This window comes from Gavia stellata, chromosome 6 (assembly GCF_030936135.1).
Source record: "Gavia stellata isolate bGavSte3 chromosome 6, bGavSte3.hap2, whole genome shotgun sequence".
NCBI classification, from domain to species: Eukaryota; Metazoa; Chordata; class Aves; order Gaviiformes; family Gaviidae; genus Gavia; species Gavia stellata.
Genome location: NC_082599.1, coordinates 2,051,205 through 2,077,411, shown reverse-complemented (window position 1 = coordinate 2,077,411; position 26,207 = coordinate 2,051,205). Strand labels below are relative to the sequence as shown.

At 44.3% G+C, this 26,207-nt stretch overlaps 1 protein-coding gene across 1 annotated transcript in view; it reads right to left on the bottom strand.

Annotated features, from left to right (window-relative positions):
* Positions 1–25,420, bottom strand: part of MYL3 (myosin light chain 3) — a 37,477-nt gene extending 12,057 nt beyond the window's left edge. Inside the window, exons 1-2 of the mRNA XM_009807629.2 lie at positions 25,199–25,420; positions 2,545–2,572 (exon numbers count right to left, since the gene is read on the bottom strand). Coding sequence (XP_009805931.1) covers positions 2,545–2,572; positions 25,199–25,321 — 151 coding nt within the window. The 5' untranslated portion in view covers positions 25,322–25,420. The remainder of the gene's footprint in view (positions 1–2,544; positions 2,573–25,198) is intronic.
* Between the last annotated feature and the right edge of the window lie 787 nt (positions 25,421–26,207).

The window sequence follows — 26,207 nt, the reverse complement described above, 5'->3', positions numbered from 1 at the left end:
AGGGCTGGAAAAGACCTTGAGATGTTGCATTGTCTGTTTCTTCTCCACCACCTCAACTCAGAATCAGCTGCCAGAAAAACAGTTGGGGTCAATGGCTGACAGACAGTAGTATCTAACACATAGGATGGACTTCCTATTGATCTAGTTTCACCTGACAAATGGGGAAACATCTAGTCTCACTGAGACGCCTAGGTCCTCATCTGGTCAACAGAGAGAGAGAGAAAGAGGTGATTATTATACATTAGAGGCCTATTTTTTAAAAAATACATATACAGTGCAGCACGGAGCTGAAAATGAACCCAGAACAAAACAAGTGCAACTGAAACCCAGAAGAAAGGGAGAGCTGGCAATTTGGAAGATTGAGAGAGTGATAAGAGAATGGGAAGGAGAAAACAAATCAAAAAGATGTATCAATGTAGAGCTCCTATGGGTCCCAACTCTCATGTTATGCCAACAGCCAGTGTAACAGCTGTAAATCATGGCAAGTGGTGCTTGCTTTCTAACCTGTGCTTTTAACACAAAATAAAACAGTCCCAAGCACTAGAATACTGATTGTCCACTTTCTTAAACTGGCAGCACACTTCTTGGTAAGGTTTTGCATGTGCAAACTAGTATAGAGGACAGCACATTCCAGGGACAATCCAGGGACAACTGTGGACCATGCTGTAGATGCAACTCTACATCTGAAGCGTCTAAGCTCTACCTAGGAGTAAATATCTATCTAGCAACTATCAATCTGCCTCCCTACTCACCTATGAATCTAAGAACCTTCTAAAGGTCAGATGAAGGAGAGAAAAGAAAAAAAAAGAACTGAAAGAAAAAAGAGGAAAAGAGGCCAGGAGGAAAGGAGCAGACTGATGAGCAGTGATCAGTCACCAGGTGATGTTCAGGCCATTAGGTGCTCCTTCCAGCAGCTCATGGCAGAACCTATGAACCAACTGTGGGATTAACCTTGAGTGGATTTAGTGTTTCTCCCCAGTGCTAGCACACAGTATAACTCTGTTATGCTGCTGTAGCTGACATGGAGGTCTCATAGCTTTTCTCACAGAGATGATGTTATCTCCTTCCTGCCCCATGGCTTTCCCTTTGATTTTTCAAGGACATCCTATTTCACAAGTCCTGGATTCCCAGCTTTCCTCTGTGCATGCAGTGAGTACAGCTAGACCAGAAGGCAGCTGTAAAAAGAAAAGAAGAAAAGAAAGAAGATGCAACTTTCTGTTTCCAGAGATGGTCTACATCTGTTCCAGACCTGCTACCTTTTATGGCAGCCCTGGGCTTGCTCCAAATTTGCCGTTTCCTAGCCATTCCACTGGGCTGATGGCCAGAGAAGCATCCCATTTTTTTCTGAATAGATCTTTTCTTTTCTGATATAATCTCTAGAGCTGGGTCTCCTCAAGGAGAGAGAAAACAGCATAGAAACAAGGTGGGTCCTACCCAATCCCCAAAACATTAACTGATGAGATCCAGCTGTTGTGTGCTACTCACATAGTTCAAAGGTTTGTGGCTCAGAATTGTACCTCTCCTACAGTTGTCCCATGACTTTGTGACTAGAAAAGGGGCAGGTTCCCAGAAATTAACAGTTGCCTCCAATCATGAGTTACTTTTGACCTCTTGTTAGAAAATAGAAACTAAAACCATTAAGGGGGGTGCTTGAAAATCCCGAGGTAATGTTAGAAGTCTGTGGAAAAGCCTCAGTCTCTAAGACATTATGGCATTTGGTTCCAGTTCAGAAAATCCTTCCTTCTGTATCTGATCTCTCTGAATCAGCCTGACTGGATTTATTTTTTAATCTGTTCTAATTAACCCATTTTCTGATACCATTTTTCATAGGCTATACCAAGTTCTGCCAAGTTTTTAAAGACCAAAGCAAAATTCTGCCAGATGTTTGACTCCATCTATCAGTTATTCCTGTAAGTAAAAAGCAGGCTGGTAGTTGAGGGAAAAGGGGACAGCTGCAGTAGTAGTGTTCCCAGGACTTCATGCATGAGGTTTCAGTATCAGTTTATTGGGCTGAGACAAAGGTTTCAGAAACGAATGCTGATGTTTTGCTTTGAAAGAAAAAAATGCCATCGCTATCATTATTTGCTCATTTCTGGAGAGCTGTCACAAAACTGTAACACATTAAATTCTGATTGAATACAGGGAAAAGTTCTCAAAAGCAGAGTTGTGAGAATTTCTCTTGAAAGGGTTGATACTTTGTTAGTGGGTTTTCTTAAAGGAAGAGCATGTATTTGGACTGAGATTTTGTCTGTGTGTGGTTTTTTTCTTTTTTGGTTTTGCCTCATTGGCAGAGAAGTTGATGTTTTCTTTAATGAAATAAGTACCTAATCTGCATAGTGCATGACTTTCCTCCGTTTCTCTTGACAAGCTCAACAGATGATTTGGAGGAGGGAGAAAGCAGGAGCAAAGCCATGAATTAAAGCATGAGACTCAACTCCCTTCTCAAGAGAGCTCCAATACCACACCCATGTCCACCCCAGCACTTGCCAGCGCCTCCCAGTGACGGTATTTACTGTGCACAGAAGAGAAACACATCTTCCTCACCTTCAATCTGATCAGGGGTGAATTCAACCTAGAAGAGACAAAGAATAAAGAGCCAGATAAAAACAGAAAACTGAAGCAAGTAAGAAGAGCACTGGGTTAGTTTCTGTGTTATGGTTCTGGGTGCTTGTGAGGTCCATGAAAAATACCGACTCACAGATCCAAGAAAATAATTTTATAGAGCCAGTAGAGTCTTCTTCTTTCCTCCTCCACCTCCCTATTCACCAGCCCCACCTTTAGGACCTCTGCCTGCACCACAAGGCTGCAGATTCCCTTTGCTCATTCTTGTGCCACTCCGGTGTTCCTGCTGTAATCTCTTTCCCCTATCCCAAGTGACTCCCCACCACTGATGCCCTCTCCAGAGATGACTATGGGTAGCACCATGGTAAACCCCAGGCTACTTTGCTGAAAGAGTTTTATCTGTAGACAGATGGGAATCTATTATCCATAGTCTTTTCCAGTGGAAGAACTAGGGGGTATCCAGTGAAGCTGGCATGAATCAGGCTCAAAGGAAAGTGAAGGAAGTGGTTCTTTGCTCTTACAGCTGAATTGTGAAAAGCTGGTGATGGGATGCTGTGGATGTTTACAGTCTACATGTGTGTAAAGGGTCACAGGACCATTTCCTGGAAAAGAAATCCATTTCTGTACAGTACAAAATGTACAGAAATACTTAGCTTAGGAAGTCTTTGCTTGAGCTTTAGGAGAGTGTTTCAGGGAAGTTTTGCCCAGTTCTTGTATCTTTTCCTAAAGCGTCCTCTAATAATCATTGCTGTACTATATTGGACAACTCACTGGACCTTGCTCTGACTCTGCCATTTGTCTCTTGTTTTCTCTTCATATTTCCTCCTGTTTCCTAAGTTTCAGGGTTGTCCCACTCCCTATTTTTACATAGCACTGTCCTCTTGCAGCTCTGGACTTCAAAAATGCTCCAAGATGCCAACAGGCTGCTGCTGAGCTCAAATGCAAAAGGAAACACAGTGTCGGGACATGAGGTCCAAGCTTCTGAATGAACAGGGACAGGTCAGCAATGAGAATATACACCAGAATTTACACCTGCCTCTAAGAGAAAACCAACAGGGTGAGTGTCTCTGCTGATGGGGACATCCCTGCAGTGCAGGACGACTGGCAGATTGCCCTTACCATGAATGCATAAATAAAGAGAAACCATATTTTGATATGCATAAACATGCAAATGCACACATGCAAAGCATACGCTTGGGACAGACCTAACAATACATGAATACACACCCTTAGAAGCATTCCTCTGTGGACATATACGACCCTTCCCCCCTCCCCAACATATGTACAACCCTACACATTTTCAATCAGATTTTCCTTATGAAGCTGACCACCTCTCACTGCTTAGTTCCTTCGTTCCTCTCATTGCTTTGTTCCTTGGCAGCAAAGCAGCCAAGTGGAACAAAGGCATAGTAAGAACCTCAAACGCAAACTCCCTATTTCCTTGTTTCAAGGTGGAACACAACGTGACACATCCCTTCTTCATCTACTAGGGATTTTCATACTATTAAAGGGTGGAGCTGTTGTAACTCCCCAGCTCTCCAGCCAGGATGGCTGTGACATGGCAGAGCATGACACCACCAACCTCTTTATTCCACCCAGGGCTCAGTGGACAGCTCCCAGATGCTTTTCCGTCTCTAGATACCCTGAGCAGTACAAGGAGCTCTAGCATTCATAGGACACAATGAGGCTTTACAGGGCAGATACAGACAGCTCAAAACTCGTATTTCCTACCAGTGCCCTGCCTATCTACCATAGTGTTTCTGAGCATCTCCTGGCTTAGGAGAAGGAAGAACCAGAAAACATCTGGTGGACTTGCAATGCAGGACTCAACACTAATCCTGCAATTGTTGAAAATCAGGCCACTATTTTTGTGTCTGCCCTGTTCAGTCCTTATCTGAACTAGCTCATTCAGCTTGCTTGCAATTCTCAGTCATGATTTACCTTGAATGAAATCCAATTAATGAAATAGTTACCGAAGTGGCAGCCAGGAGGCTGTCTGGAAGGAAGCATTTAAAGAATGCAAGAAAGGAGCCCCCAAAAGAATAGCAATGCTCTTCCCTTTCCTAACACATGAAGGGATCCAAACACATCTTTGTCATGAAGACTATAATCATCTAGATTGGGTCCTATCCCAAATACACATACCTTAGTTTAATTAGAAATAAATACCCATCGGGGAACACATTCATACAGGTGCATTGTCAGCAGCAGCCTTATGCCCAGTGTGTCTAATTATATCAAGCTTTGAGAATTTGACTGGAGCTAATTGCATATTGAGTTTATTCAGACATTAATAGCCAGCATGGGTGAAATAAGGCCAGAGCTGCTGGCAACTCGTATTTAAATCACTGTGATGGAGTGCTCTTGGGGAAGAATTCATCTCAGCTACATTTAGGTGTAGGCATCCAGATGTGTCAGTGTCCCCACATTTCTTTATACTAGTAGAAGGGAACAGGCACTTCTAGGGTGTTATTTGACTTGGTTTAGGTCTATACTTGGGGAGAAGATGAGTTATGCTCTCCTTTTCACAGAGTGGATCAATCAATTCTACAATGACAATAAAAAGAGTGTGGGCGACGAGCACAGGTGTAGATGTCCTTTTCTGATCTGATGAGTCCCACCCAGAAAGCTTGAGCTAGCCCTTTGGTAGATTGCAGATCAGGAGAAACCGTGCCAGAGCGAAAAAGGATGACTGCAAATTCCCATGGCTGGATCAAAGGGAAGGTTTGAGCCGAAGGGCTGAGTCTGCCTCACCTCTAATCATGGCCCCTATAAAAACACCGCCCAGAGCTGGAGGACCATGCATGACAGCTGGCAAGGCGGTGGCAGACTGTTTGAGCAGACCTACCACCCAAGCACGGCTTCCTCTCAGGAAAGCTGCAGAGATCTGTGGGTGGTGGCTGCTGCTATTTTCTCACTTCTCAGCACATACCACCATGGAGCTGTACGGAAAGGCGAGTCATCATTTACGCGGCCACAAGGTATCATTGAAGATGGATGGAACGAACCCTGGGCTATGTTTAGACTGAAGACTGCTGGGGTTTTGTTTTACTTCCCTTCTCCCTCAGAGAGGGAGCACACAAAACCAAAGCCATCCCTGTGTACTAAGAGCAAGGGTTGAGCTGTCCATGAGGACTACCCCAAGGATCCCAGGCAGGACAGATCCAGAGGACAGGCTGTAAAAATGGGGTCAGGCTAAGACAAGCAGTGGACAAATGACTCCCAATGCATTGCACCCACAAACAGTGACCCCATATCCATGCTCTGAGGCAGCTCTGCTTCTGCTGCTCTTATGCAACAGGCATCCAAAGGAGTGGAAGCCCCCAGTGGTATCTCTGATGCCCCCAGGCACTTACACCGCTGCACGCCAGTATCACCCCGCACTTCTCTGAGCTCAGTTAGCAGAGCAACCCTCATCGCCCAAAACTGGAGGCTGCAAAACCTACTCCCAGGCTTAATGTGAATTTGCTTTCCCAGATATGGATTACATTCTCCAGTTCCTTGGAAGTAGACTAGGATGATTTCCATTGGGGGTGGGTTGGTTGGTTGGTTGGTTGGTTTGTTTGTTTGTTTGTTTGTTTGTTTGTTGTAAATATACTGGCACTTCAGAAGAATTGAGTTTCCCCTGGCATTTTTTCTGTTGGCAACTGAGGTTTTAAAGCAAGGACATTCCTACGAGTGCCAAGCATCCACAGCACCAAGGCTCACAGTGGTGGTATTTGGTACAAATCCATGTGAGAGACAGAGCTGCTGATTGCTAATCTCTTTCCACTTGTCTCCTGCCCTGATGTGTGGACTGTGCTGCATGTTCTTTGAAGACACCAGAAGTCTGGATTAAAATCTTTCCATAACAAACAGGAAACATTATGCCAGCTTTCCTGCTGTTTTAGCAATCTTGGCTTTAGGGGATCATCCCCTGGTCAGCAGTGGCATCAGCTGTAGCTCTAATGCTGCTGTCCTTACGGCATTAAGCAAGTTTTGTCCCAGAGACACCAGGAGGGATTGGCGCTGTTAACGTCATTCACAACTTCGTATCTCAGGGGATTTTTTTATAAACACATAGTATCTCAATCAAGCACATAACTCTGTGCATGATAAGTCAGACATAACTAAGTCTGAAATAAGACCTATTAATAAAACTGTTGCTAACCAGCAGTCAAGAGGTTATCTGGGGCAAAGCATTTAGACAATGCAAGCAAGGAGCCCCTCCAGAAAAGAAACAATATTCTTCTTGTTTCATAGTACACTGAGGAATCCTAATACAAACAGCAAGGTTTTCACTTAGCCATGGCAGGGCTAGTTTTGGAGAAGGAGAAGGTTGTTGGTTTTTTTTTTTTTTATTGTGCTTTTGGGAGACCGATTTAGGAGGCAGAAATGCAGCAGATGGAAAGAGGCCCAGAAGGCCATCAAGATCAGTATCGTTGTGTTGTGGTTACATTTGTATTTCACAAGCATGTGGTTTTTTCCACTAAGACCTTTTTAAACCTATTAATACACATCATCCCCTCTCCCATCACTTTCTGCACAGAGCAATTACGGTGTACATAAACCCCTCCACTGCCCATGGGCAAACCTTGACACATGGTCAAGTCTCATACAGCTCCATCCCTTACTGTTGTTTGATAGTCACTGTACTGATAATGAAAGTGAAGTGAAAATACAAATCAACCATTATTTTCAGCTGAATTGGTGAAGCCTTTCGTTAAAAAGATATGTATTCCAAGATCAGGAAAATCAGGCAAAGTCTTTGTCAAGGTCATGCAGAGGATACTGCTACATAAGGAAATACACAAGCACTTTTTTCTCCAACCTGCACTCTTTTTCACCAAAAGAAGGTCACCTTGAATCTTTCTTTTATCTGGGTTTCCTGAAAGCTGAAAAATTACAGCAGTTTGTCACCACTGCTCCTACTATAACTTCAGCAGACTTTATGGCTTCCAGGTCCCTACTTAATTTTGGAATAAGTCTGGATGAGGTCTGCCGTGTTGTGGCTTTCAATTCTCCTGGTCCCTCAAGAAGTGGATGCAAAAGCCTTGTGTGAAGGAGCGGTGTCTGGTTTGGGGTTAGAAAGCACTGGTTTGGGTCTCAGAGTCACCTCATGGGATGCTCCCAGGTGGCGACAGAGCTGGAGAAGGGGAGAGCTGAAGTAGGTGCATTGCACTAAAGGTGATGGGAGAGTGAAGGACTGTGGAGAGATTGAGAAACGGATTTGGGGAACCCATGAAGCTCCTACCCCAAGGAAAGAGACACAGCACAATCCTGAACGTCAATACCTCAGACTAAATCTGCTCATCAATTCTATTGTGCTCTGAATCCCCACTGGCTGACGAACCACAGCCTGATAAGTCTACAGGACACAGGTTCAGCTTTGCACTTTGTGGGAAGCTTGTCCAAGCACGTGGCCGCTCAAAGCAGCCTCACCTTTGGCACTGATGCTTTGCTTCTTCAGCCTGAGCCAGAGTGCTGGGTGGCAGACCCCTGGCAGGGTTTCACACCCCCTTGCTTCTTGCTTTCTTGTGAATACCTTCTGGGATTTAAGAAGCAGTACGCTTTTCAATCACTGTGCTTTTCCAACTCTGGTAGTAGCCTATAAATTGATAGCTCCCTTTCTTGCATGGGGAATGTGTTGCCACAACTTTCCAGAGTGCAAAGGGAAATTCCAGACCCTCAACAGGAGAATGACACAGCCGCTTTGGAGAACTGAGACGGCTTCTGGCAACAGCCAGCACCAGAAATATAAAACACTTTGTAGACTGACTGTTCTCCCTGTAGCAACATGGTTTTGGATTCTCCAACCATTTATTGACAGCTGGCTTCCTGCCTTCTCTGCAGCTCCCCCCCTCACCAGCCTCACCAGCAGATGTTTGTTCAGATGTTCACAACCATGGAAGAAATTATAAAACCTAAAAAATACCCTCTGTTAAATCCTGGAGGGGAGCCTGGGCTGTAGGAGCGGTCAGATGTTGCCTGTGCTGTCTGCTTGAAGTAGACATTAGCTCGTGTGTTGGGTCTGTGATGGAGAAGAGAAGAACCCCAAGGGTACATCTTGTAGACCACCTTGCAACACTTCCTGGGGGCTTCAGGCCCTCAAATCTCCTGGTCAGTGGGTGCTAAGAAGGAAAAAGGCCCATCTCTCAATCCACATGCATGGGGCAGGCAGACTCCACCATTTCACACATAATTGTGGGACAGCATTGCACTTGTGTCCCTTGCCCTATGATCATCTTAAGATGGAAGGTCTCAAACAGGACAGGGAAATTAGGGACTAGATAATACATTTGGTGGATATGATATGTTGGCAAGTGCCCAGGAAAAGTGAAACACTTCTGAGTTTAATTTGGTAAACAGCTTAAAGTAAGAAAAAAAATGAGGCGGCATTATTATTATTATTATTATTACACTTATTATTTTTACGTAAAAGCCTTCACCTTTGTCTTTCATTTCCAAAATCAAATGTTTTGTTTTGTGCATACTGGCAGCTTTTTCTTCTTTTTTTTTTTTTTTATTTGAAATTCAAATATTTTTATATTGAAATGGCATATTTCATGTAAAATTGACTTAAAGAATCCCACTCCCCCACATTAGATCACTCCAAACCCTACCAAAACAATTCTTTTTGGGCTGAACAAACCCATTTTGAGTTGCCAAAAACCAATTTTTGTGGCTTTTTTGTGTGTTGCTGAAACCTCCTCCTGAAAATTCAAGCTGGTTTCTTCTAATATTTTAATTCCCCCACCAAGCCTAAAAACAACCACCCTTTGCTGAACTAATTTTGCTCTCAGATGACACAGTTGTGTAACTCCTCTAGGTTGCTGATTGACGTGCCAGTCATGCTAGTAGTGAATGAGACCATATGAGGCATTTAGTTGGCCTAAGTGAAATGAGTTTGATGGGTCTGAGGCAAGACGTAGCAGAAAGGCATCTGTAAAGTAAAAATTTCCTGGAAGCAAAGGAGTCGGTTTTGGATGTGGAAGCTGAAGCTCTTACTCGTACAAAGCAAGGTCCCCCGAGAAATAAAACACCTTGGCAAAGTACCTCCGCCAGCACCACCAGCCACCACAACCATCTACTGTGCTTTTCTTCCTCCAAGGGCTAATCTGACAGTGTTTTGCAGCCCAGCGATACAAAAGAGCTTCATTGTCCTGGGTAGCAAATATTAAGGTTTTCCCGGACATACACTGACAGGCCCACAACATGATGCAAACATCAGCGTCTCCCAACTCTGTCCCAAAGGTGTTATTTTTCTCCATCATGGGCATTGCAGCCATCACCACCCCAAGCCCTCCCAGGGATGGGATGATGCCAACCGCCAGCCCCCAGTAAATCCAGTCCATCCTCACGCACTTGCAGCTCCTGCAAAATCGAACAGTAGCTGAACCCTTTTAAAATGTCACACCCCTTGCCCTGCAACTGTGTTGAAAAAAACAGGATTAAGCTGCCAAAGAGTCACCGTGATAACGTGCTGGCAACAGGGAGAGCTCTGCTTTTGTTACACGAAACTGGCAGGCGTAGCACGCATGCCGCTCCCAAAATAATCCCGCTGTAACCCAGCCCCAGTTTCAAATGGGCCAAAACTTCCCCGTAGAAAATTCATGAGCACAAACTAATATCTGCCATACTTCATACTCTGGGGGTTGGTTTTGGTTGGTTTTTTTAGAATTATTTTCCGAAGCAGGACGTTATTCATTGTGAGCTGAAAAACAGTGTGCTCTGATCTCGCTATGTAACCACAGCCGTACTGGATGTTCCTGCCCGTCCCCAGCATCACCAGGGAGCTCAAGTCCGAAAAGCTGAGCCCCAGCTGGAAGGTTGGTCAAGAGGACAGAAATTTTAAATCCTGCCCTTTTATCAAAAATTCAAATTCCGATGGAAAAAAGAAAGAAGGAGAAACCCTTTCTGTCTCCCTGCCGCCACCATGAGTTTTTCCTTTCAGTTCAGCCTGCTGGGGTCTTTTGCTTGATTTAGAGATTTATTTATTTATGTGGAAAGAAGCCAAATTTGAAGTTTCCTACAACTGCAATTGGCACTGCTGTTTCAGAGTTTTGTTTTGGTTTTTTTTTGGTCCGCTTACAACGGTGTCAATGTCCAAAACCCGATCATATTAACAAGTGCTCTGACCCGTGACGGTTTTCTCCAGGCTTTGCAGCAGAGCCTGCAAGGTGACACTGAAAAACAAGTTTCTCCCAAGACCCACAAGCTCTGTGCACGTCCCGCAGCCTCAGCCCCCAACGCCCTTTCGCACTCATTACAGCCAGCTCCTGCGTCATACGCAAGGATGTTGGAGGCAGATTCAGTCACCGTGTTTATAAAGTGCTGTCACCAAGCAGCATGGCATTCGATGACATTGCATTTCTGGACGAAGGGGGGTGCATTTTGTTCGGGGGGGGGGGGTCTTTTTGCAACCGTTAAATCAAAGAGAGAGAACTTTTTTACCCCCTGCCAGGCTGTGACTGTTACCTACTCATCAGCACTAACCACAAATACTGAAAAGTTTGAGCTATTTTCCTTGCAGCATTTTATCCTTTTTTTCCCTCTTTTTTCTTCTTTTTTTTCTTCTTTTTTCTTCCTTCTTTTCTTCTCTTTTTTCTTCTTTTTTTCTCCTTTTTTCCGTCTTCTTTTCTTCTTTTTTCTTTTTTCTTCTTTCTTTTCTTCTCTTTTTTTCTTCTTTTTTTTCTCCTTTTTTTCCTCCTTTTTTTTTCTTCTTTTATTTTCTTCTTTTTTCTTTCTTTTTTTTCCCCCCAAGCACTCAGCAGCTATTGTCAGGCTGCTCTTAACCATAGCTGAGTTCCCAAGGATGCCTTTTTTTACTTCCTTGCTCCCCATCACTGTTTTTTTAAGGCTGGATGGGTTATAAACCGGTTTGTTTTTCTAAGATCGTTCACAGGAGCAGACTTCGCACAGGAGATTTTTCAGCCGCGTCTGCCCGGTGGCTGAGATGTTCCGCTGCTTCCCAGAAAACACAATCGATGGATTGTCACTGTTTCTATTTTGGGCTTTGGATGCGTAAGTTTGCTGGAGCAGAGCGGCTTTCGCAGGCAGGAGGCTGGGTTGGCTCCGGCCGGGTCGTGGGCTGAGTGCCACCTTCCTTCCCAGAGTGATCCCGGCAGGATGGGCTGTGGGGTTCAGCTCTCCTGCACCTGTTTGTTGGAGGGCTGGAAGGGGGGCACTGGTCCCCAGGTTGGCCATCCAGGCACCTTGCATGGGCACAGTGTGTGCTTACACAGGCACCGGGCATTTGGATAAAGGAAACAAACTGTATAGGGTTGCATGCGTGGGTGCAAGTGTTTGCTCATCTGTATATGTCTGTGTATGTGTGTGTATTGATTCATATTTACATATGAATATACGTAGATGTACACTCACATTTCTTTCCTATACACGTCTATGCACACACTACATATTTTTATACGTATGTGTGTGAATATATATACGTACTACATATATATATATTTCATAGAATGATAGAATGGTTTGGTTGGAAAGGGCCTAAAAGATCATCTAGTTCCAACCCCTGCCATGGACAGGGACACCTTCCAATAGACCAGGTTGCTCAACCCCCCGTCCAACCTAAACACTTCCAGGGTCGGGGCATCCACAACTTCTCTGGGCGACCTGGTCCAGTGTCTCACCACCCTCACAGCAAAGAATTTCTTCCTAATATAGATTGTATGCGCAACTCACATTCACAACCATACACGCACATTAACCCCCAAGCCAGCCAGTGAAAACAGAAGTCAGAGATGATGGTTTATAAAGGACCGGTATAAATCTGCACTGATCCCTTTAAATCTAGAGGCTAGGATCTTTGGGATGCAGAGCACAGATCTTTGGAAAAGTAGGATGCAGGTATTCAGCTGGGATAAATCAGCATGGGTGCATGTGTGACTGGAGGGGGCTATGCTGACTGAACCCCTGCTGGGAATCAATCTGTGAGGTGGACAAGATTCACAGCAAAAGCCACTGATGTTCTCCTGATCCCTGTTATTAGTGGCAACAACACCCTGTTCCCTGGCTATGGCTGGGATTCTGTGAAGCACCTATCTCATCAAAGAGAGCTGGGCTGCAAGCTGACCACATACCCTGAGCATAGCATGATGATTTCACTTTAAATTTATTTGAGTCCCTCTTCTCCCTGTCTGCTTTTTTAGGATTCAGATTGCAGATAGGGCAGGGGAGGGAACAATGCCATGTAAGATCCATGCATACAATGAGACATGAAATTAAACTCAAGAAGGAAATTTGCTTAGGAGTGAAAAAAAGAAAAAAAAATCTGGAGATTATATTGGCATTGCCCCTCTACTAATATTGCATCCATTTATTTTCCCATATTTCTTTCCACTTCTTTACACTGGCCAGCATATGGTAATTTCATACATACATATATATATGAGAAATATTGTTAGGAAATATGCTTTGACATTGCTTTGTTGTTGCTGTTTTTAATAATACCTGGGCTTTAGCCAATCCTTTTGCCACTTGGAAACCTTACTACAAAGTCTAAGCAACCTATCAATCCTTGGGCTGGGGGACGAAAGAAGACGGAGGTGGAGGATCTCGCTATCAGTCTAATGTAGAAAGCTCCATAGTTTGAGACCATGCAGAGCCACTACAGCTTTAGGAGAGGCTGGGATGACTTCGGACCCGAAGTCCCAGAGCCTGTGCAGTGCGGTGGGCAAGTCTCATCGGCTGGAGCCATCTGCATAGAGAGGCAGCAGGAGCTCTTCCCTCGCTCCTGATCTTGGTGCAGAGCTTACTGCTTACCCCAATTTTGGCCGGTCCAGAGCAGGTACCCACTGCACGCCTCTGCCTGAAAATCAGTGTTGATACACTCTGCCTTTTTCTGCTGCCAAGAGGAACTGCTCCGTAGTAGATTTAGGTATTTATATCAGCCCTACTCTTCTAACACATCAAAACCCTTCATGAAAGCCCATCTCAGAGCTATGATTATCACTGTCCCCATTTTGCTGCTGGATCATAGGTCTTTTTACCCAAGGCGACTGCTCGCAAGGCAAGGTTACCCTTGGGGCTTGCACAGGGAAGGGCTCTTTCACTTGGGAATGCTTTTCCTATGGAGATGAATTGCCCTGGGCCAGCAGGGCAAGGACTCAATGACAGTTTGGTAACCAGCCTGCCCCTGAGGAGCAATGGGGTGCAGGACCAGGAGGAAAGGCAGCACATCATCATCTGGCTCTGACTCATGTCCCCATCCAGCTCCCGGCCTGAGTGGCTCTGCTCCATGCAGGGAACACACACTAATGCCTTTTTCCATCCTGTCAGCACAGACACCAGGGAAAAGTGCACCCAGGCACCTATGCCTGAACACTAACATCTCTGCAAAAGTTAGGGGAAACCCAGAGTTTCTGTTTCTGTTAAAAGCCACTGTTCCTCTCCGCCCCCATCCCTCCTATAGCTACTTTCAACATTTTTTCCCCTTCTCCAAGTTAAGATTTAACTGGTTTATGAAAGGAATAAATACTCTGTCTCTACAGTCCAGCCTTCCAGCAGCTTGGGAAAAGTTAGCACTTTGGCCAGGGCCTTCTGCATGCTCTGAGCTGTGCATTTAATTTAAATTTAATAGTTATTGCATGTTACACAAATGGCGATTAAAACCATATTGATTGAGGTTTAGCAGCTATGTGAGAAATGCAGATCTTATTACAGAGCTGCTCCGTATCCAGAGTGTGCTTTTAATAACTCTCTGCTCATCAAGGGGCGGATTGGAGAGAGGAAAAGGAAAAGGCAAGGCTGGGAGGCACTGGCTGGAAGGACGATGGTAAGGCTGCGGGTCGGGCAGCTCTCACTCGTTTCCCACCTCTGGCACACACACCCATAGCACAGGATCTCCACACCAATATGTTGCTGACTTCCCCATCTATAAATCAAAGAAAACCTACTTTATGCACAACTATAGACATGCAAACAAGCCTACGGAGGCCACATCTACACCACGTGCTGGAGATGCAGAAAAACACATTGTCTGAGATCTCAGAAGATAAATTTCCAGGGCAGGATGTATTGTCGTAAGGGCTTTCTAGGTCAGGACCTGATGCAGGGCCACTTGAAAACCCGAGAAACTGTCAAAACACGGCTTATTTGATTTTCTCTCATTCCCCCCCTTTTCTAAAAGCTGCAAAGATCATTCGGTGGCAAAGCAGAAATAAACAACCTCTCGTGTCCTAGTTTGTCTGAGATAATGACTGAAAAGAGAAAACGAACTGGGAAAATAACAACTGCATTGCAATCACCCTGCTGAGAGCAGTGCAAACCCTTTCAAACCAACTCTTTGCTTTTGCACAGTTCTTTGCCTTGCACAATTTGCACCATTTCCATGTTTCACGCAGAAGCTTCATGCTGGGAAATGCTGCAGAAACAAGGGGTGTATAAATATGAGGGGAGATAGATAAAGATGTGAAACATGCAGGGGTGCAAGGGGAAATGTAGAGGGAGATGAAAAAGACCCCAAGACACGCTTGCAGAAAATCTTACCTTTGTGAGGACGAGGCATTTTGGGACATGGTTTAATGGGCATGGTGGTGTTGGGTTGATGGTTGGACTTGATCTTACAGGTCTTTTCCAACCATAGTGATTCTGTGATTCTGTGATGATTTCAAATGACTCAGTAAAGCTGGGCTAGTCTTGGGCAGAGTTTACCCAGTGCCACAGCCTTTTCTTCTCTTTTAGGGAAATAAAGTTGATGGTGTTTAAAATCCTCTAGAGAAATCGTCTTCTTTCCAAGAGAGACTAAAGAAAGTCACATTCAGAAAATCCTGCTGTGCTCTTGCCTCTCAGCAATCCAGATACAGCTTCAGAAAGCTGCACATTTCACTTTGAATGCTCCAAGGGCTGAGGGTTCAGTAATGCTGCAACACTGAGTGATTTCATATAAAAGACAGCATATGAAACTTGACAGGTTTTCATCTCTACATCCCTCAGACCAAGGCAAGCTTTTTACAGGTTTGGTTTTGTATATCCCTGTGCCACAGACATCAGACATTGCAGAAAAATTATTTTTTTGGCAGCTGCATAACAAAGACTTGGAAGAGGAAACTGCCCAGAAAAATAATTTTTTTAAAAAAAAAATCATACTACTACGTATTTTAGGGTGCCACTGAGCAATTTCCAAATTTTCAGGGAAAAAGTTATTTTGACTAAGAATGAAGACAGGTTTAGGTTTTGTGTTCTACTTGATGACAGCTTTAGTTGGAAATGAGGGAGAAAAATTGTTCCGGATCAGTCAAAATGTTCTCTTTTGCCCAAATTGAAGTAATTTCAACCATTAAGAATTTCTGGGTATTTTTTTATATAGGAAGGAAAGAACCCTCCAAAAGCTGCTTCAGAAAAATAAAAATCTAAACAGGGAATTACCTAAAAAAAGCTGAAACTGGTAATTTTCTTCACCCTTTTCAGATTTTTTTGAAAACTCTTTGCAAAATCTGTGTATATTTGCAAAACATCCTGGTACCACCAAAATGCACTTTTCACATCTCCCCGAAAAGCATTTTTACGAGAAACGTCACCCAGCTCTGCAAACAAGAGAGATATACAAAGATAGCCAGACTTTCGTTGGCCCAGAAAATTCATCTGGAAAGCTCCTTCGATTTCCAGTGCTATTCGGTTTTGGCCCTAAGAATGAGTAGAATATACCACAAAGAAACCCTTTTGCTGTGTTTTAATGCATGCTTACTCAACATCTTACTATTTCTTTGCCGTTCTGCATCCTGGCCCGCATGTCTTGGGGATCATCTCTTTGGGGATGCCCCCAGCCCCGGGGACTTGAGTCATCCCACATCCCCTCTTCTAATGAAACATTTCACTGGATCACGGCTACAGGTTTTTTCCTAATGCTGAAATACCCTTTACCCTTTCAGGCACTGATTCATTTCTGTCAAGCAAGCTGCCAAATTCGTGTCAACCTGGGGCCATCTGCTCTGAAGGAAGGGACAGGAGGGAGAAAGGTGCTCTTTCCACTATTAAAAGCTGGTCAGCCTGGCTGGGAACATCCTGTGCTTCCAGAGTGACATGGAGTGTGATAAATAAAGGAGAAAACAAAAGAGCAGAGCTGCCTTTAGAAGCGTGCTATGGCAACATGGCATTTTAATTATGCTTATCTCTGGGGTCCATCCAGAAGCACTGAAGCAAATTGCTAATGGGGCATTATAAGCTTGACCATAACCTGATTTTTATGTGAAAGGCAGCGTGTCTCAGCCACTGACTCCTGAGAAATACCTGTGATAGCTGCATACAACAGCCTCTTACAGGCAGGGAGGCTTCGGAGAGAGAGCAGAGACCATGCTGACAGCCCTGACAGCCCCTCCAGCTGAGCTTCCCCTCCCCGTGCACGCTTGTGTGTGTGCAAGGTGTGTAACGTCAGGCCTCTGCACGCCCCGCTACGCAGAAGGCATGGGTAGGAGAAAGCACCATTTATGGCAGAAAAGTGCCATGCCTCAGACTTCAGCTGTCCTGAATTGGGAGGGGGATCCCTCCGGGACGGTGATCCTCTTGCAGTTCCCACCCAAAGCAATTACTGCCCACTATGACCTGAAATTCTCAGGTCAGTTTTTTCCTAGGAAGGACCACAGGCTACTGAAGTTGGATTCCTCCCAGCGTTGAGGGGATGACGGATGGGGAGAATGATGGATTTTCTTTCAGACGTGATAGAGATTGCTCAGGCTCAGGATCCTGCAGATCTGTTCTCCTCCACGGTCCATCCAGAGCCAAGATTCTGGAATAGGTCCATCATTTCTTTTAGAGTAGAGCCTCAGGCAGAACCACTAACATTCAGCAGCCAATGTCTATACTGTGGAAAAGCCCCCAGACCAATAGCAAACCAAACCAGTGGAGCTATACAGCACTGTACAAACCAAATAGTTTCACTGGCTTGCATCCAGGCACAGCCCAGCTCTGGCAGTGCTCTACTGGTGAGCACCAAGTATTTGCAGTTCTCGTTAGCTGGGGCACAAAAGTGCTCTTCACTGGATCCAGAAAAAAGGGCTCTTCACTGCATCCAGATCATGGCTTGAGTGTCCCTGCTCTTCAGTGGGCCCTCTTCTCTACCACTGCTTTACTTGATCTAACTTAGATGCTCATTGTCAGGTGAAATAAATGTACTGCTGAAAGTGCCTGTTTAGCAACTGTAATGGGAGCCTGAAGAGACTAGCTCAGCCTTGAATATCTAACTTGTAGATGCCTGAAATACAGCAGGTGAATCCCACTTTTTTTCTTCCTTTGTTTCTTCCTCATCGGGCCAAAAATGCTTTTCCCTAACCAAAATCTTTGGGCTCAGTAGAGCTTGCCTGGGTCAAAATCTGCATGTAGGGTGTCAGATTAGAGGGTTAAACAGCCTTAAGTTCTATAAAACAAGTACTCGCCACAGTGAGTGACGTGAAATGCTAATAGATCATGCAAGAGCCTTTGGCCTTCTTCACACATCCTCATATTTCTATTTGATGTAGGCTGAGCAGAGCGGAGGCCCCTGGTTATCCTGGTTATTCCAATTGAATGGAATTTCTCCTATTGTATTCTTTTCTGGTTCTTCTCCTGTGCCCATCCCAAGGGTATCAGGGCACTTTGGTTCATTAGCTTTCTGGTGCAAGGGGGCAGTGGGTTGCATGTTAATTAGTTGTGGAAACATTTTAATAATGCAATCCAAACCTCTAGTGACTTTCTGCACCTATATGGATAGTCTACTAAGACCCTGTGCTTGAGATAGTAACTCGAACCTGTGCAGCCAAAGGTTTCAGGGTGGAGCTCCTTTTTCTTCACTATAACCAGATGAGATAGACATCTCATCTAAGCTAAATGTCTAGGTTCCTGCCCTAGAAGCCAGGCTGGGCTTTTTCCACTTTCAAATAAAGATACATCCCATCCTAAGACAGATATCTGGTATTTAAAATAGATGGCATCTGAAATCTTCCTCTGGAGTTAGAGAAGTTTGTATCATTATTATGCTGAAAAGGGAGTTGTCTCTATGCATCTGAAGATATTTTGCCAGATCAATGCAGTTTTTGAGCATGTATCAAAGAGGCATTCGTCACTCACTAAATTAAAAATAAATCACAATAAGCTTACAAAAGTTCTCACACCTTGCCAGAGCACTGGTCCAGAGCAAGAACAGTGAGTCAGAGGCAAATCCCATAAAACGCAAAAGGAAAAATTTCCTACTGACTCCCACAAGCTTCCAATGGGGTCTCTTGTCTTTGCTAAACTTTTAGTCGTTTTTGCCTGGGGCCTCCTCAAGACTCACTGCTCAAATTTCTCTGTGCTTGAAAGGCTCAGGAAGAAACCACTGAGAGAAAGAGGCCCAGCAAGGGCTCGGTTCAGCCTGGCAGGTGTCTGCCCACTTCAGAAACCTTCAAATATGTGAGCACAGGAGGGAAATTGCTCTCTAAAAGTATTTCTGCTGAGATGCACTGTAGGCCAATAATAATAATGGTGATGACAATGGGAATATGTAGCACCTGGAAGGAATGAAACCAAGGGAAAAAATAGATTGGAGAGAGAAAGATGAGAGGGTGTTGGGAGGTTGAATACATATAGTGGCCACCTTCAGCTGTCTTGATGCCTGATCTTGGAGGCTCAGGTATGCACGTGTAAAGAGTTCCCACGTCATTCTCAAGGAAGACTTGGCCAAACTCGCAATGAGATCTAACATCCTGACAGGTTTCAACGTGGGCAAAGACCTGCATCACCCCACATCTTATTAAAACATAACATGATTTCTTCTTCTAAGCTGGATACGATACGTGTACACTGCATGGGATATCCAGACAGGCCTTCTTCTGAATCAGACAAGCCCTTGGTAGTTTGGATGCCTTTGGTATGTCCCAGGTCATCATCTACCCAGAGACTCAAAGAAACGGTCCCCACACTGAGTACTGTGCTGTCATGTGTGGGTGGCTCAGGGACAGCTCTGTACCACCTTCCACCTGATGCACTGTTGACACAGATGTGCTTTCCTGGTGTAAAGCAGGGGTAAAACAGGTTGGTGAACGGCTTTGAAGAAACCTGTTCCTGTTGTCTCTGCACCAGAGGGAAGGGGTTCTTCAATATGCCGAGAGCCAAATCATGCCTGCGCTGGGATGTCCTAACCTTGGCCCAGCAAATGGCTTTTTCTGGCAAGAAAAGCCCCCCCGCTTTCCTGTGCAAACCCTGTTGTGTCATGCTTTCCACGGGTCTATGTTGCAAAGGACCTTACACTCCTGCCACCAGCCAGCTATAAGGTTATCTGCTGCTGAGGCTTGCACGCCAGAAGAGATGTGCGCCCATGAGCCCATCCCCTGTTTCCCTCACACATCCAGATAAAATACTTCTTTTGCACACTCAAAATCTCTCTCAAGTGGGCCAACACCTCAGCTTTCTTATTCACAAAGAAACCTTTTTGCCTACAAAACCCTTCACCCCTACACACCCCGCCTTTTACAGAAGTCAGGGATGTAGCTAAATTCCTCTCTCTGAATAAGAGGTACATTCAAAACCTCTCACGCAGCTACAAAACTTAAAGAAATCAGGGCACACACCCCACGGCTACTGATTGCACACACAAACTCCTCAAAAACGTGACTACAAAACCTCTGTCTCACACACTTCAGACACAAAGGTGTCATATGCTGCTTCACCCTCTCTTGTACACACATTCATTACTCCCATAAACTGAATTTCTTTAATACAGCCACATGTTTAATAGAGCATTTTTTTTTCCTCTCACACACACTACTGCAACACATTTACCCAACAAACAAAATCTTTTTTATCCACAAAGAAACTCCTGCTTTTTCATTCCCCCATCTAAGCCCTTCTCACAGGTATGATGTCCCCTATTAACTCATATACATTTCTCCCATCTTGAAGCTCACTCTGAAATAGTCATTTCAGTCACTTCAGCCCAGAATAAATTCTTCAGCGAGGCACCAAAACTGCTCTGACAATCTCACCTAGCAGGGCTTTTGCTGTTGAAATGGGATTTCTCTCCCTGAAAATCAATCCATCTCCCCCCAGAGAAGTTTGCTTCCCTTCCCCCAGACCGCAGCCGCCCTGACCTCTGCTCAGCCCTGCTTCACGCTGCGGTGGAGGCTCGCACGTGCACCCCTGCACGTACCCCTGCACGTCTGCCTGGCTGCAACCCTGCCGTCGCACCGCGGCACGCTCGGTGCTTGGGAGCTGAACGGACAAAGCCGGCAGGATCTCATCCTTACTGGTGCTGCACGATGCCTGTGTATTTCCCCCGTGGCTGCTCCCGTCCCGGGATGCTCTTACATCTTTTCTTGCAGAAAAAGGGAAGAAGTTTTTATTTTTTAGTATCCCTGCAGATGTTCAGAAGCCTGCAGGGTTTTTCAGGGAGAACAGGTTTCACATGGCTTCAAGATCACAGTACTCCACAAAAATAAACGATGACTGTTTTTTCCCCAGGCACCTGTATTTCTGCATGCTGCTACAATAAGCAGATCTAGTGATGATGGGGGAAAATGTGGTTATTAAGGATCACTCTATATGGTAAGCCTTGTCCCTTGCAGGTCCTCGCATACGCCAGCTGTCTCTGCATGGCCTTTTTGTACCCAGGACTCACTGGACTTTGAGGACACGTCATCTCAGCTAACTTTAGCTGCTGAAATGCTGGCACCCAAATACCTGTCTGACCTCCTTTTATCAACAGATCAGCATCTCCCAAGGGTGATTCAATCCATCCTGATATAGGTGTTTAGCACCGCTGCGAGGGATAAACTTCTAGAGAGTTTCTCTCTGCTGATTAAAGATACCTGTTTAAGATCAATGATCAGCTTCCCAGTGGTTAAAGTTAGATGAGCCAGTCCCACTTTCGGTGTCCATAACAATAAGAGATGAATCCTGTTTTGCATCAGCCTTACTATTTTTCAGGAGAGCAGAATATATTTCCGCCATAATGTTCCCCCCCGCTAAAAGACAGCATTCAGGTGGAAATGAATTAGATATATGGAAAAGACAATCTTGCTACAAAATCGCTTCAGGACAATCTCTTCCCCAAAGTAAAGAGGTTCAGGGGCCATTCTAGAGAAACACTTTCTTAAAAAAAGGCTTCCTCGTGGACTCAGCAAACTCTTACAGAAAAGCAAATACACAAAAAAACCCCAAAACTCTTGTCTCTGAGTCACAAACAACATTCAATCGCACCCAGTATACTTTGAAAATTTCTAAATATTGGGTCAAATTCTATGGGAATGTATATGTGAGTAACATTAAAACTTTAGAATAACTGTATTTACTTAAGGAGATGTACCTCACATTTAGGCCACTCTAATTGACATCCCAATACAGACCCTATACAGGTTAAGACTGTGAAGCAGCAAGAGAAAGATAATGGGAAAATCTAATATGATTAATAAGGCTCTTAGACCATTATCATGACAGCAGACTATAACAGTCAGGAAAATTGAAACAAGAAGTACTTTTCCACAGAAATATTTTAGTTTTGAGACTTTTTAGCGTCTAAATAAAAAGTCAAAAAATTCCAAATACAAAATTGCGCAATATGGTCTGAGAATAAATATTGATATTTTGAGACATTGCCATAAAAAGATGCATTTTGATCATTTTTAACATTTTGTTTTGATACAGTTTTGTTTTCCTCACTTTTTTTAAATTATAGATCATCCTCTGCATGAAAACAAGAACCAGTTTCATCCTGGAATACAGAAATGCGATGTTTGGAGAATTTCAAAACTTATTAAGGCATTTTTTTCAAATGTTGTACAATGATCTAGGGAGGTATTCTGATCTACACCAGATGGCCTGAGCTCCACCAGAGCTAGGTTTATGGAACAGGAAACCGTATATTTGCCAGACCCAGCCCTTGTGCACAAATAGCTTCAATTTTGACAAAAGCATTTCTGATGAAAAACATTTAATTGAAAAATTCCCAGGAAAACTTCTCTAGAGAATATCATCTCCCCTTGCTATGAAAAGGGGGAAAAAAAAGATACAGACCCAAACCATGCATCTACCAATGCTTTCCTTAGTCCAATTTTGTATGTAGTAGATAATGGAATAGTCTCTGCAAAGACGAAGAGATGTTATCACGGGAGCACTGGATTTACTTATTTTTTAGGAACTCAATATATATTTTTTAGCACTTTAAAAAACATGATAAGAGTCCATAATTGCAAATTGCGCTGGAGGGGAAAATAAGAATTTGCATGAATAAGTGTGCAGAGTGAGTAAGTTAAAAAAAAAAAAAAGTAGAAATGAATTGGTTTCAAATCCTATTTGGATGAAAATGTATTTGATGACTTTGAAATCCTGGTGATTGCAAAGATGCATGACTATCTTTTGAGTGGTACCAGCTTGGGAGTTTTGTTTTTTTTTTTTTAAATTACAGCTCATCTCTTTACTGGACTTAGCTGCCCTTCATACCACAATGTCATAGTATCCCAGCTGTGTATTACCACAATGTCATGGCATCTGGGACGAAGGCATCTGTGCCCTCTAAGAGAAGTTATTGGATTCCCCCTCCTGTGCAGGAATGTTAAGTACAGAGACATTAGCAGAGAGCTGGATCCCACCACGTACCACTTGCCCAAGGTCACTGTGGAAGTCCTTCTTGGAGCACAGCACTAACTCTGGTGTCATTATTCTAAAAACTAGCCCAAAACTGAATGCCTTGTAATCTGGTTTCTTCTTGAGACAGTTACAAATGATTGCCTTTTTTTTTCACCAGTAGTTAAACTGAAAGATTTGCAACATCTTTGTGATTCAAGAAAGAACAAACCCACTTTCAGTGCTTCTGTTGTTAGAAATCCCCAGCTGCAGGAGTCAGTCCAATGTGGAAGAAGCAAACGGTTTCAGCAGCCCGTGATTTACAAGCCACCCAAGAGACCTGTTGCAGTGTGCTCAGGAGGCATGCTGAAGAGACAGAGTAACTTCTTCCGTTTCTCACATAGTTTCTATGTTTTCCTGAGGGGGAAACTACTTTTTGAGCTAAGAAGAGAGGGTCCCAGAGACATTCATCCCTCGCCTCAGCTCTGAGGAGCTGGTGCCATGGATGGCAGTCGAGCTCTGTCCGTTTTCCTCTTTGGCATTATCCAGTCTTGTCTCATGTCCCATGGCTCAGCTTAAACACAGGTGATCACCAGGACTCCCCTGTTGGTTGCTCAATTTCTTGTAAGAAACAGGAAAGAATCTGGCTGCTTTAAACTAATCAACAGAATAATGCTGATTTACACCCAGTCATTGTCTGGTCCAAATCCCCATGAGAAAGAAACCTGTGAGATGCTGCAAAGCTCCTGTTCTTTTCCCCAAGGGCAATGCCTCTTCCCAAAGGACAAATCCCAAAGGACAATGCCTTGCAATGAAATCCTGCTATGTCTGGCAGTATCTGTCATGGGGTATTTACTGTGCAAACAATGTGGGAAAGCTGTTCCTGAAGATGCGTGCAGGGGTCTCTGACATTGTTTGTGAATGCGTATGGTGCAGAAGGATCAAAGGGGAACTAGTCATTTTTAGATCTTTATTTGCTTATTGCATTTTTATAAGTCAAGAGTTCATTCTTTGATAGTCCATATCATGGTCATTTCCATAGGAATATATAATTTCTTTCTCCTTATCATTATCTGAGAGGAATTTCTTTTGAAATAAAAGAATCACTCTCAGATATCTGCTGAAGGGTCAATTCCCATGGAAAAAAGCATTTGAAAGGGAAGCGGATCTCCAGCATCATTTCACTGGAGTTGCCTACTTCATGGCTTTAAAACCTTGAGTGTTTCCTAAATGTTGGCAGTTGCCTGACTGAAAGGGCAATGTGATGCCAGTTAGGCAGCTCAGGATTAGAGTAGTGACCCCAAATTCTCTCAAAACCTATTTCTGAAATGGCCTTGGAAACATAATCTTGTCCTCACACATTTGAGGAAGACTTCAACAAACCCTGCTGAGATCAGTAGTGACTCTTTCCAGCAGACTTCCCTAAAGGAGAAGGAGGAGGAGAAGGCTCACGACCTTTGGAGGAATCCTTGGGGCAGAACCTGAAAGCAGCAGGTCATTCAGGAAATCTGGATTTTTGCCCAAGTTTCTCTCTGCCTCCCAAAACACACACATAAGCATACGGTTCCTTTGCCATTCAGTTGGGCTTTTCTGGAAAACCACAGGAGGTGTCACTGGCTCACTTTAAGGAAGTCCCAGGCTGGTGATCACATCTACCAAAGTGATGCATTCCAGGCAGAGAAATGAATTCAACCTGTGCTCCATGCCCACTCCAAGCCTACAATCTAGCCGTGGCCGTTGGTTAGTCAGTGGTCAGCCCTGAGTACAGCCAAGCCTTCCTGGCATCTACCTGCACTATTGCCTGCAGAGGAGCAATAAGTTTCCCACTGAGGTCAGTGAAGTTTGCATGCAATAAAATTTGCTACTTTGGGGATAAGATGGGACAAACAGGTCTGAACATCCTCAGATAAAATAAGATTCAGCTTTTAACTTCTCTGTTTAGCAGAATCCCCAGTGACTTTTCTCCCACTCTTACTCTACCTGTGGCAATTGCCTTTGCTGCTCACTTTCTGCTCAAAACCAAGACCTAATTTTGGAGAATGTCATCTCGCAACATTGAATACACCAGAACCACCGCCAACCCAAGCCCCACCAGCCTCCTTCCTCCCATGCCAGGTTAAAAGATACGTACTTTGATAGAAGCTGGGTTAAATTCAACTTCTTTTTTGGGTTCTGGTTCTGCTGGTTTAGGCGCTGGTTTAGGTTCTTCCTTCTTAGGTTCGGCCTTCTTAGGTTCGGGCTTCTTTGGAGGCATGTTGGTCTGCTGGTGGGCTGCTTTAGAAAGGGAGAGAAGGAGACAAACAGACAGACAGGAAAGAGGTGGCTGCTGCAGGATAAATCACCAGCACACACAGGTCTTTATCCCTGTCCAGTCTCTTGAAGTCACATACTGTGTCACTCACAGACCTGTCACATGCCAGAGCTTACAATAGGGCCACTGCTATAAAAGGACAAGACATTTACCCGGCTATTTTAGAGCTATCCGATATGGCATTGTTACGAGTTAACACTTAAATGGAAAGAGGGTTTGGGGGTTTTAGGGCTGAGGCTGGCGCTGGGTCAAACATTTTTGGTGTGCGTGTGCACCCGTGTACGGGGTACAAGGGGGAGGTTGGGTTACCACCAAGGTCCCATCGATGGGTTTTATCCTCCCCAGGGCCATGCTGACACTTACCTTCCCGGCTCACTTGCTGCAGAGTGTCTCTCTTTCAGGCTGGACGGCACCCCTGGCCTTTGTTGTGCTGCGGTTCATTAAAAGACAAGCACAGGTTTATATTTAGGCATGAGGATGGAGCTATATGGGAGGTTGACCATCAACATGGCAGCTGGCACAGGGGAGAATTCATGCTTCAGATCACACACTGGTCATCTCCTGGGAAGATGCAAAGAACTGATACTGCTTATAGCAGAATGCATCTAACGAACAGGGACACACACACACACACACAGAGTCTGGGATAGCACCGGCTGTCTGTAAGTACATCCTCATGGCTGAGATTTTCCAGACCATTTTAGGGACTTGATTGCCAAATTCCTATTAAAATAACTAAGATAAGGGTATCCATTTGAAGCTTTTCTAATCCCAGCCTTACTTTGATTTAAATAAACCCCCTTCAAAGCAAAACGGAGTTAACAATTTT